General features: G+C 47.2%; 1 protein-coding gene across 1 annotated transcript in view; it reads left to right on the forward strand.

Annotated features, from left to right (window-relative positions):
* Dapk2 (death associated protein kinase 2) overlaps window positions 1-12,159 on the forward strand; it is a 116,576-nt gene extending 104,417 nt beyond the window's left edge. Inside the window, exons 10-12 of the mRNA XM_028781455.1 lie at window positions 8,277-8,366; window positions 8,507-8,590; window positions 11,509-12,159. Of these exons, the coding sequence (XP_028637288.1) occupies window positions 8,277-8,366; window positions 8,507-8,590; window positions 11,509-11,589 (255 nt within the window). The 3' untranslated portion in view covers window positions 11,590-12,159. The remainder of the gene's footprint in view (window positions 1-8,276; window positions 8,367-8,506; window positions 8,591-11,508) is intronic.
* The last annotated feature ends 277 nt before the right edge of the window (window positions 12,160-12,436 follow it).

The following is a 12,436-nucleotide window of genomic DNA, read 5'->3' on the forward strand; positions in this document are numbered from 1 at the left end:
AGGGTGTGTATAGTGGAGAGAGCAGGGTGTGTGTAGTGGAGAGAGCATGGTGTGTATAGTGTGGAGAGCAGGGTGTGTGTAGTGGAGAGAGCACGGTGTGTACAGTGTAGAGAGCAGGGTGTGTATAGTGTAGAGAGCAGGGTGTGTATAGTGTAGAGAGCAGGGTGTGTATAGTGGAGAGAGCAGGGTGTGTATAGTGTAGAGAGCAGGGTGTGTATAGTGGAGAGAGCAGGGTGTGTGTAGTGGAGAGAGCAGGGTGTGTATAGTGTAGAGAGCACGGTGTGTATAGTTTAGAGAGCAGGGTGTGTATAGTGGAGAGAGCACGGTGTTTATAGTGTAGGCTGAGGAAGAGCAGAGCCAGCAGGGCTTTGGCATGTTGAGTTCTGCCTTTGTTCCCAGGGTCACCAGAAGCCATTAACAGCTTTGGGCTAGTGTTGAAGGAGAAATTCTCAGTGGGCAGTACAGACTAGATTTTGATCTAATAAAGTCATTCTCTAGGATCCTATCTTTTTTTTTTTAATTAGCAAGCTGGATCATTTTAAGTATTACATATAATAACTGTAATAGAAACCATTTTAGTCAAATATAAGAAACCATACTTTTAAGATACATGGTTATTTTATAGACAATTAAAAAGGAAAAAAATCCTATCCTGGGCAGTCTTCTAGGCAATGCACAGGGAGAGGGCAAATGAAAGACAGCACCACCACGCAGAAGGAGTGGCAGGCACACCTGGCTCAACTTTGACCCTAGGTAGAGATGGAAAACCTTGGAGCAGGAGGCCTGGCTACCTTTGCAACATTACTGTTTGGGTTTGGGCCACATCAGGTGAGCCAGAAGAGCTTCAAGCAGGGGGACTGTGCCCCCACAGTCAAAGGCTGGGTGACGCCACCTGAGTCACTGAAGCAGTACAGTCTTTTCTCCAGATGACCTGTCTCACTCCAGGACCACCGTGATGAGGCACCACGTTGATTGTGAGGTGCGCACAGTGTTTTCTGTTTGACATCGCACATCCTGGAATGAAGGGAAGGACTGCAGAACCCTGTGCCTTACACTAAAGACAAACGACTCTACAGTCACGCCCTGTCATGGGATGCCACATACTTGTTCAGTACAAGACACCATGAATATTAAAGTGCATCATGTTTGGGTGCATCAGTAGACTTTGGCTTTCATATTGGGTTTCTTAAAAAAAAAAAAATAGAAAGGCCATGGGTCCAAGCATGCTGGGTGAACCTTCTTTGAAGGTGAGAGTAATTGCAAGAAGATTTAAGTGATGCCCATGATTTGGTTAGGGAGGAGGGGGTTAGGGAGGAGGGAGAGCTGGTTTTCTTGGTTGGTGGAATCTGCTCCTCTGTTCATGCTGAAAGGGTCCTCAGAGAACTCCCCAGTGCTCTCCCTGTAGAGCAGTTTATGGGACAGCACTTATCCAAGGTCACACAGCTGTTCAGCCTCTAGGCTGCCACAGAGCCACAGTGGTTTCCTTCCTTGCAATGAAATTGTCCTCTGTGTTCTGGGCCGGTCATAAGTGTGACGGTGTCTCCTTTAGCTGTTTCCTAACTAGACCCTTAACTGAACAAAGTTAACTGAGAAAAGTATCCAAAGACTTTCCAGGAACTTAGAGAAGATTGTGACCTTCCTATGTCACCTGGCACACCAATTCCTCTCTCCTAAGGTATCACAACCTGTTGTGCAGAGGTGTCTGAGGAGGCCCAGGAAAGGAATGCAACCAGTCAATCTGCTTGTTCCTTATAGGGCCACAGCTGGCACATTAGTTAATAGCCTCCTGGAGCACAGGGCTGCCGTGGCAGGATGGCGGACAGGGAGTGGAGTGCCTCACTAGGACCTAGAGGAAGGGAGCCGGACACAGGGAGCAACATACTGGTCTGTGAGCCTCTGCCACCATGGGATCGTCTGCATTTAGGCAGGGTATACTTATATACGTGGGTGTACATATGTATATAGGTACATTTTAAACATCTGTGCATGCCTGTGGAAACCAGTGGTCGGCTTTGGTTGTCACTCTTCCGCAGCCATCTTCCTTGGCTTGTTTTCTAAAGAGAGTCTCTGGCCGTACAGCCCTGGCAGACCTGAAACTCACTATGCACGCCAGGCTGGCCTCCAACAGAAATCTACCTCCTTTGTGTTGCAGTCAAAGGTGTGTGTCACCACACCCAGCTCATCCACCTTGCTTTTTGAGACAGAGTCCCTCATTGGGACCACTCATTGGAATCAGGCTGGCTGGCCACTGAGCCCCAGGGATCTGCCTCTTTTAGCCTCCAAGGCACTGGGAATACAAGTACACACCGCTGAGCCTAGCTTTTTACCTAGGGATCAAACTCAAGCTTCTGTGATAAGGGCTTTGCTGACTAAGACATCTTTAGGACCCTCACGAAGGATTTTTAATTTACCAGACTTTAAATTAAAGCATGGCTTCGTGCTCAATTCAGACATCATCTAGGCTGTCAGGAGGGCAGGGAGAGTGTGTAACATATTCCCGAAAAGCAGTTCCTAAGAAAGTTGAGAGGCAGGTCCTTGGGCAGGAAGCTGTCCTATCCTGAAGCAGATACTGCCATGGCTGCCCTGTGTATGTCAGGAAGGGTGGCCACACTTGATGGTGGATGTTTTTTCAGATTCTGAAGGCTGATGTGAAAGATTTGGAGCAGAGCAGAGGGAGTGATCACAATAGGAAAAACCAGAGACCCCCCCTCAGCTTCTCCTCCTGAGGTGACAATGACAGTAGTAGCTTCCCTTCTCACAACCCAGTCAGAGGTGGCTGTGTGGAGACATATCCACCTCATCACTGTCAAACCTTCTAGAAATGTCTGTGGAGCCGGGCGGTGGTGGCGCACGCCTTTAATCCCAGCACTTGGGAGGCAGAGGCAGGTGGATCTCTGAGTTTGAGAGTTCGAGGCCAGCCTGGTCTACAGAGTGAGTTCCAGGACAGCCAGGGCTACACAGAGAAACCCTGTCTCAAAAAAAAAAAAACCAAAAAAAAAAAAAAAAAAAAAGAATGAAATGTCTGTGGAGCTGAATAGCTTTTCTTCTTTGTGAAATTCTTTGCCTGTGAGGAAGGTTCTTAGCCCTAGAGACTAAAACTAGTGGTGGGCACGTCGGAGTTTCAGAGGGGCCAGTTCAATTGAACAAACACCCATTGTGTTCTGGTTCTAGGGAGAGGTGATGGGTAAGTCCATGGGAAGCCTGAATAAGAGGTACAGTATACTTAGTTGACAGTTGATAGGGAGAGATAGTTTCTTTAAGGATGTAGCCACTGGTAAAGCCATCCAGACTCATGTAAACAACCTTCATGAATCTCACTGGGACACACACACACACACTCACACTCATGAACATATACACATGAGAGGCACGAGTTGGAAAGAGGAAGGGGATTAGTAAAAGAGTGGAGAAGGATTATTAATGGTGTGTGTGTGTGTGTGTGTGTGTGTGTGTGTGAATATGACCGAAATATATTATGTTTATGTCTGAAAGTGTCATAATGAAACCCCTTATTAAATATAATTAATATATGCTAATAAAAAACATTTAAGAAATTACCTCAAAATGGAAAAAAGATTTGGTATCAGACCAATGGGATCCGATCAGCCAGGAGGTGGGAAAGGCTTGGTAAGCTATCAGTTAGACCAGAGGTTCTCAAGCCTTCTAATGCTGCCGCCCTTTAATACAGTTCCTCATATTGTGACTCCCCCAACCATAAAATTATTTTTGTTGCGACTTCATAACTGTAATTTTGCTACTGTTATGAATCAGAAGTATCTGTGTTTTCCAATGGTCTTAGAGGACCCCCTTGGAAAGGTCATTTGACTCCCAAAGGGGTCATGAACCACAGGTTAAGAACAGCCGAGTGAGAGGTATACAACACAGTAGGAAGATGTTTTCTGTTTGAGGCAGTACGTGAAGGACACCAGAGAGCTGCCAAGATCTGGGGCAGCTGCCTCCTCACAGATGCCCACCTCCTCCTGTGTCCTTAAGGAAGGTACTGGGTAGAATCTGGAGGTCTGTGCCCAGATTGGGTCAGGAGCTTGGAATTGAGTGACAGGTGAAAGAGGAAGGGTACAGAGATTAAAACAATTCTGTAACTTTTTCAAGGGAAAATTCTCAAAACGTACACAGAAATATGGAGGGATGGAACGGTGAATTTCGTGCATCATACCCTCCTTCAGCAGGGATCAAGTCCCCCAATATCACCTCTTTTGTTGGCTACTCTAGCTTCTTCTGAAGTATTGAGTATACTTCAAAGCAAGCTTTACGCGCATTCAACTCATACCCCGGCCCCCACACTTTCAAGACATCTTGCTATATAGCCTACCCTGGCCTCAGCTTCACAATTCTCCTGCCTTAGCCGCCAAGTGCTGTGATTATGGGTGTGTGCCCCTAAGCCTGCAAGACCTTTCTCAGGCACCTTCCACTTTTTGTTTGAGATAGACTCCCTTCTCCTGGTTACTTACCAAGAAGGCCAGGCTAGCCCATTGAAGACCCAGGCTAGTCCATTGAGCTTTCTAGGGATCCACCTGTCTCCTCCTCCCATGTCTCTGTGACAATAAGTGCCTATACTTTTCCATGGGTTTGTGGTTGAACTCAAATCCTCATGCTTCTGAAGTAAGCACCAACTGAGATTTTTTTCATCTGTATAAGCATCGTGTCATCATTATACCTGAGGAAATCAGCCATTCCTTCATAAACCTAATCCACCCTCATGTGGCAAGGGTGTCCGTTACATCCATTTGTTTGTTTTTTTTTGTTTTGTTTTGTTTTTTTCATGTCTGGATCCAACCACAGTTTACACGCAGCATTTGGTTGAAATCTTAAGGGTACAGGAGGGAGAGGTTTGGAAAGTTTTTCTTAGAGACAAAAATTGCTCAGAAAACAGAAAGGCTTAGTAAAGAAGATAAAAAAAAAAAAAAAGTACATGTATCTGTCCCGAAACTACCAGAAAAATGAGGCTAGGCCAAGCACAGAGAGGAACACTTTCACCTCTCCCAGTGGTTGCCGGCTGCAGAGTCAGCTCCTGCACACCCAGACTGGAGGAGATGGATACACTCACAAAATCTTCACCTGCATCTTCCTGGGAAAATAGGTGTTTGCCAGCAGGGACCAAGGCCCAGCCAGCAAAAGGAAGGGAAGAGATGCTTCTTGGAGAAAGACTGAACTGAGAGGAGGGAAATCTACCAGGCCCAGAGTGACAGGAGAGAGAAGTGGGAGTTCCTGGCGTTCTGTGAAGGATGAGGCTGTCATCCTTCAGGTGTCAGGTGGCACAGAGGGAGGCTTGAAAGTTACAGCCTATTTGCAGCTCCTATGCAAAGTCTGGGATTGAGAGAAAAATCACTGGAGGGGGTGGCTCTTCTAAAGCCCACGGTTCCTTTCTCACATCTTGAGGGTGGCTGCTGTAACTGCTTCCTCTCCCTGCTCTGTGGTGCCACTTCACACTCCAGGACACCCCCACCCTCCACCCTGGGCTGTTTCAGAGACGTTTGCATCTGTGTAAACAGAGTCTGACTCCAGCCACAGCTTTCTGTTTTCTTACCTCTCCTTTTTGACATTTTTTTTTCAAGACACCAAACATCCCTGGGAACCTGGTCAGAACTACCCAGTCTCCCTGGTATCAGAGATAGACCATAGACTAGGAAGATGGACACTCACTGTCCTTTTGAAGAGGGAGGAGCAGGACGCTGACACAGTCTGTTCAACCAAAACAATGCCACATTCCTTCTGGGAACAGGTCTGTCTCACTGCAGAATCTCTCTCTCCCACGTCAGCCTTTTGAGAGACTCTTAGCAACCAAGGAGCCCATTCACGGGGAAAGGCCAGCCTGACAGATTCATAGCTTAGGTGGCCTTTTCCTTGGAACCCATGTGGCTATGTGTAGCATATATAGAGGGAAGCCCTAGAAATAATTGTCACCTCCTGTTGATGGCCCTGGGCACAGCTCCATGTGACATTTCATCTGAGCCTCTCTGTGCTGTGAATGATACTGTTGAACCAGAAGGAAGTGGTGCTTTCCTTAATCGGATTTCCTTTTTCTGCATGTGGCCTCTCCAGCTATGGGGGTTGGGAATCAGCCATTTCTCTTCTAGGTGAGGAAACCCAGCAGTAAGCGCATAAGAATAAGTTCTTTCGCTGGGTGGTGGTGGCGCACGCCTTTAATCCCAGCACTTGGGAGGCAGAGGCAGGAGGATTTCTGAGTTCGAGGCCAGCCTGGTCTATACAGTGAGTTCCAGGACAGCCAGGGCTACACAGAGAAACTCTGTCTCAAAAAAAACCAAAATAAATAAATAAATAAATAAGTTCTTTCTCTCTCCGGGTCTACTGCTTCAAATTTCCTTATGAAATACACCATACCAGAGTTAGGTTCAAAGGTCATTTATGGCTGAGTGAATTGCACCTCCGAATGGTATTATGACTGCTGATCAAAGTACCCTGGGTCTCTTATTGGTGGGTGTGAGCAGGTCCAGGTTTAGAATTTCTTTGTTACGTTTATTTGCAGTGTGTGTGTGTGTGTGTGTGTGTGTGTGTGTGTGTGTGTGTGTGTGTACACGTGTATACAAGTACCCTGTGTTTAGAGATCACATGATGATGTTTGTCATGTGGAACCTAGGATTGAACTCAGGTCATCAGGCTTGGCAGCAAGCACCTTTATTTAACCACTGTGTCATCTTGTTGGCCCAGGCCCTGGGATTTCATTTTAGTTGGTCTTGTCAGTAGCTCAGGGACTCAGTTTGACCGTACAACTAGTAAGCAGGAGCGTTACTGGCCTGGTGGTATAGACAAGGACAGAAACAAGTTCCAGTGCCCACAGGTTGCTCCCAGCTGTGGGAGGCCAAGCTGACATCAACAGATTCCACACACAGCAAAGAAACATTTGAGGCTCTAGTGATACCAGAATCAGCAATATTTCTTGAACGATGTATAAATTAGGATTTGAAATATTTGGGAGTATGAGGTGAGGTATCCCTGGCATGGGCCTCCTGCCAGATGCCAGTCCAAAGCTATGTGGATGGTAGTGTGCACTGGCCTCCTTCAGGTACCCAGTACCATGAGGGATAGCGAGAGTATGGCTGAATGCAGTTAGGTTGGACCAGCTCTGAAGAGCCTATAGGTTGTCCCCGTTAGCTCTTACCTATGGTAGCATCACAGGCTGTCAAAACAGAAAGGGAACAGCTGCACCGGCCTGAGGGATCATTCTGGGCAGTTGTTCTTGGGTCACAGGGTCCTTTGAGAATCTACCAAAGCTATCAATTGTCCTTGGAACTGTTGCTTGCCTGAACACACACACACACACACACACACACACACACACACACACACACACATACACACAGAGCACTCACTTAATTTTACTCCCATAATCAATATATCATAAACTATGCAATTTCAGTGGTTCTTAATATTTTTGCAAGATTGTACCATCACTGTCACTTTCTAAGCCTAGAACATTAACCCAGAAGGCAAACATTCTTGGGACTGGAGAGGTGACTCTGCAGTTCATGGTACTGGCTGCTCTTCCTGAGGACCTGAGTCCTATTCCCAGAATGCACCGAGGGCACTGGCTCCCCCTGAAGCTACAAGGAGTTACAGGCAACAATGAGCTGTCCAATATGGGTGCTGAGAACCGAACTCAGATTCTCTGGAAGAGCAGTATGTGTTTTGAGTGCCAGGCAGTGAATGGCAGCTGTGTCTCTGTCTCCCACCCCATCCCTGCCCTACCAAGACTCCTCTTTCCTTCCATTTCTAATACTAGAGGAGTACCAGTACCACACATGCAATAGGCAAGCATTTCACCAAAGCCAAAGTCAGCCCTGTGCTCCCTGCCATAAAATGACTCCCTCCCTAAAATGATGCTGATAGCTACTGCTTCCAGCTTTTCTCAGTTAGACATGGTAGTCATGCTAGTCTCTCTCTCTCTCTCTCTCTCTCTCTCTCTCTCTCTCTCTCTCTCTCTCTCTCTCTCTCTCTCTGTATGTGTGTGTGTGAATGTCTGTCTGTCCATCCGTCCCTCTCCCTTTCCTGACCCTCTCCCTCTCTCTGTATATGCATGCACTACATTGTGATAAGAATAGCTCAGGGACACTCAGGATACCTTCCAGGCAGTGAGACGTTTGTAACCTCACCCTCACTGCCACATTCTCACTGCATGCCTTGCTGGAGAAGGAGGTCAGCAGCAGGCTGAGGACACTGTGTAGCCCGGGATTCTGTGGGGAGGTGGGTTGCCGTCATTTGAGGCCCAGTTGACACCATCACGCTGTCTTATCTCTCAGCCGGTGGATAACCAGCAAGCCATGGTGCGCAGAGAATCCGTGGTCAACCTGGAGAACTTTAAGAAGCAGTACGTCCGCAGGCGGTGGAAGGTGCGTCCGAGCCTGGGGACAAGGGCGGAGACCTAGTGGGGCTCCCTGCTTCTCTCCAAGTCTCCGTTTCAGCTAGTGGGGCTCCCTGCTTCTCTCCAGGTCTCCGTTTCAGCTAGCGGTCCTCTTTTTTCTTCCCTCAGCTGTCCTTCAGCATCGTCTCCTTGTGCAACCACCTCACTCGCTCCCTGATGAAGAAGGTACACTTGAGGACAAGCGAAGACCTGGTAAGTACATGGAGAGCCCTTTGCTTGGGCACAGCTCCTGGACTGTAGGCGTGGAGGGGGTGGGGAGGATATTAACTCTTTCTAGCCTGTTCTGCAGGCCCTGTCCTCATCTGCCCTGAAGGCTGAAGTGTGACCAGCAGAGGGATATGTTTGAAGGACCATTAGTAATTCTTTCCTATGGGCTCCCTAAGAGCTGCCACTCCACCCCAGCCCTCCTGCCCCTACCTCAGGACCAGTAGCCCCTGAGAACTGTGGAAATGGGTCCCATAGACCATCCAAAATTTATTCTAGCCAAGTATAATAGTGCACACCTATAATCCTAGCACTTAGAAGATGAAGGCGGGATGGTACAGGCATCATGAGACCCTATTGAAAACCACGTTACCTCAAAAAGTCCAGTTCTGACAATCTCAGCTCCTCTGTACGATGGATGGGTGCTTTGTTACACACTTTCCAACTTTTCCCTATTTTGTCTTAGACTGCCAGTATCAATAACATTTGATGATGTATTATACTTATTATAGCTTTTTGTTTCTTTATTTAATTTTTTTATATTACTAAGGATTGAACCCAGGGCCTTTAATATGCTAGGCAAATGCTATACCATTGAGCTATACCCTGGCCCTTTAGTGTATGTTTAAAACAAGAGACTTATAATTCAGATCAGCCATTTCCCTGCTGTGTGATCATGAAGAGGTTACTTAATCTCTCTGTTCCAAAACGTCACTGTTTGTAAAACAGGGGTAATAATACTTGTTACATTGTTGGGTAGCGATTAAGGGTAAATGAAGACCTGTCCCTAATGCCTGGTGGGTAAGTGCTCAGTGTATTAGCAATCCTTAATGCTGCTTAAAATCCTCCTGTAGTTCTCAAAGTGGGCATCGGTATTAACATTTCAGTCGGTGGGGCTTCCCGGGATAACCTCCCGCTTCTGACCGAGTGGAGACCAGGAACGTCCAGAAGGTATAAATTAGTCCGTATATTCCTTGCTCAGCAAAGGGCTAGGAAGCAACTGCCAGGCAGTCGCCCTATGTAAACTGAAGGTGCTTAGCCCTGGGCCTGCAGCCCAGCTCCCAGAATATCTCTGCACTCCCTGGAGCCCCAGCACACCCTCAAGGGTCTTCTTTCCATAGACTGAGCTCTTGCTTATTCCTGCTCTTGCCAGGACTTTGGTAGCTCTAGAGGCCTTTGTGGCTGAGTCCCTCTTCTGGCCACCAGCTTCATGAACTGTGAAGGGGCCTGACTTGGCTGGCTCCGAAAATCCCTGTTTGTCACCGGCAACTTTACCTGGCTTACTCTTTTATTGTTTGGCTCTGACTCATGCTAAAAAGTTGCTGTTCAGCAAAGCTTGAGTTATTTTTGTTGTCCTCGTCAGAGCAGGTCCAGGATGTACTGGCTAAGTTGGTCTTGACCTCAGATTTCCCGCTGGCTCAGGCTTGCCCGCAGGAGTATAGGACAGGCAGCAGGCATGGACCTAAGTCTTGGACCTTTTGCCTTGATGTGATGTAGTTGCAGAAAGGGATGTAAAAGAATTTAAGTTTCTAGCTTTTTCATGGTACAAAACATGGTTTTTGTTGTTTTTGTTTTTCGTTTTTTACTTACATGTTATATGGTTTTTCCTATTGAACCTTCCTTAAAATAATGTTTTTAGAAAGGTGACAGGAGGGCTGGAGAGATGGCTCAGTGGTTTAGAGCACTGACTGCTCTTCCAGAGGTCCTGAGTTCAAATCCCAGCAACCACATGGTGGCTCACAACCATCCATAATGAGATTCGATGCCCTCTTCTGGTGTGTCTGAAGACAGCTACAGTGTACTCAAATAAAATAAATAAATCTTAAAAAAAAAACGTTAAAAAAAAAAGAAAGGTGACAGGAGCTTCTGTTTAAGAAACACAGAGATTAAACGTTTTTTTTAAAGACTTGTTTAAATCCAAATTATTCTTTTAATAGTTTGAATTAACTGCATTTGGAGAGATGGCTCAGTAGTTACTGCAGCTGGAGAGATGCTCAGTAGTTACTGCAGCTGGAGAGATGCTCAGTAGTTGAGAGTGCTTCCTCCTCTTGCAGAAGACCCAGGTTTGGTTTCTAACACCTACATGGTGACTTGCAACCATCTGTCACCCCAATTCTAGGAGATCCAACTCCCTCTTCTGGCCTCCATGGGTATCTGCATGTATACTGTATGTATGTGTGTATGTGTGTGTGTGTGTGTGTGTAAATATACATATATATATATTCACTTAGGCAGACAGACAAAAAAATAAATAAAACCTTATAAGAACAAAACACCTTCCAGTCATAATAGCGACTATAACACTTAGTTTAGCTTGATGGGACAGGACAGGAGAGACATTGTACCATCCAGGTGGCTGCTCCAGCATGCCTTAGCTGTGTGGGGGTTGACAGGTTACATTTTCTCCACTTTCCTGAAAGTGGGACTCAGAAGTTTTTCCCTTCAGAAGTCTTTGAGGTAAAGCTTGCTGCAGGCTTGGTGGAGATCAGCTGAGGTGGAGAACCTAAAGTGATGGCCAGCCGACCTTAGGGAGAAATCAATCACTTCTCCATAGACTGAGCTCAGGGTACCCAGAGTCCCACAAACTACCTTTCCAAGAGGCCTTGACGATTGACAGACACAAATGGTACCAGATGGCGTTCTCACTGTTAAAACTGGGCCCCTCCTGACACCTGTCTCTCCGGGTATGCTCCAAGAAGGAGGCCTCAAGGCAGCTAGTTTGACCTCATTTCTAGTCCCTTCCTATTCCTGTGTGGCAGACGTCTCTGGATGGAGCTAAGGGCTTCCTTTGGTATCACCCCACTTCCCCAGCTTATAGGCCCCTTGCTTGACTTGGGCTGTTGAGTGTGACTGCGTTTGTGTCATCTGATGATGCCCTGCCCTGGACCTCTTTTTCTCCTCCCCAGAGGAACTGCGAGAGTGACACAGAGGAGAACATCGCCAGGAGGAAAGCCCTTCACCCCCGGAGGAGGAGCAGTACCTCCTAACTGGCTGGCTTGCAGTGGCTGCCATGGAGGTCCAAGTTCCTACGTCCCTGCTGTGCAAGCTCTTGGACCCTGCTTGACACCAGGATCCAGACATTCTGAGTTCCTGAGCACTTTGCAAGAGAGAGGAATCTGCAGGACTCAGGACTTTCAGGAGACCCTGGGAGTTGTGGCTGTCTCCTGATGGGGGGCCTCCAGCCTTTCTTGGGGCTCCAGAAAACTGGCTTTCATCTGTCTGCTAACCCTGGAAGCTGGGATTGGGTGTGGACTGAGGAAATGATCTCAACGACTATCATTTTTACCACAGGCTAAAGGTCAGATTTAGGCAGCTTTTCTCACACGGTGACAGAGTTCAGAACCAACCAGGGTAGCAGCCATACCAGGAAGACAAGCCTGCCCTATCAGGCTTGTGAGTGAAGACTCTCTAGAGTGAGGGACCAATCCTGTGACTTACCAGACCCATAAGGAGTCAGACTGTCTAACGTCAGACTGTGTCTGCCAGCCTCTTGCCAGCCCACTGTGTTGTAGTTTTTTTTCTTCTTGTTTTTATTATTAAACTTCTTGTTTATCTAACGCTTGGCTGTTTTAGATGCTATCTCCATCTGGTTCCCTACAGCCCAAGACCCGGTGGCTTGAGGAACACTAGGGTTGGCTGCTAAGTGGACAGCCCCTCAAGAGGTGATCTGAACATTCTTCCATTACTGATAAGATGTGGCCTTTCTACATCCTCCCTTGAAAGTGTTCCCCTCTGCCACCCCATGACAGGAGGCCGTAACCCATCCACCACCACTGCTGTTGGCCCTCCTGTTAGGGGCTGACTTGTAACTCCCTAACTTGGTAAGCTGAAGTC

The sequence above is a fragment of the Grammomys surdaster genome, unplaced genomic scaffold (genome assembly GCF_004785775.1).
Source record: "Grammomys surdaster isolate TR1022 unplaced genomic scaffold, NIH_TR_1.0 437, whole genome shotgun sequence".
NCBI classification, from domain to species: domain Eukaryota; kingdom Metazoa; phylum Chordata; class Mammalia; order Rodentia; family Muridae; genus Grammomys; species Grammomys surdaster.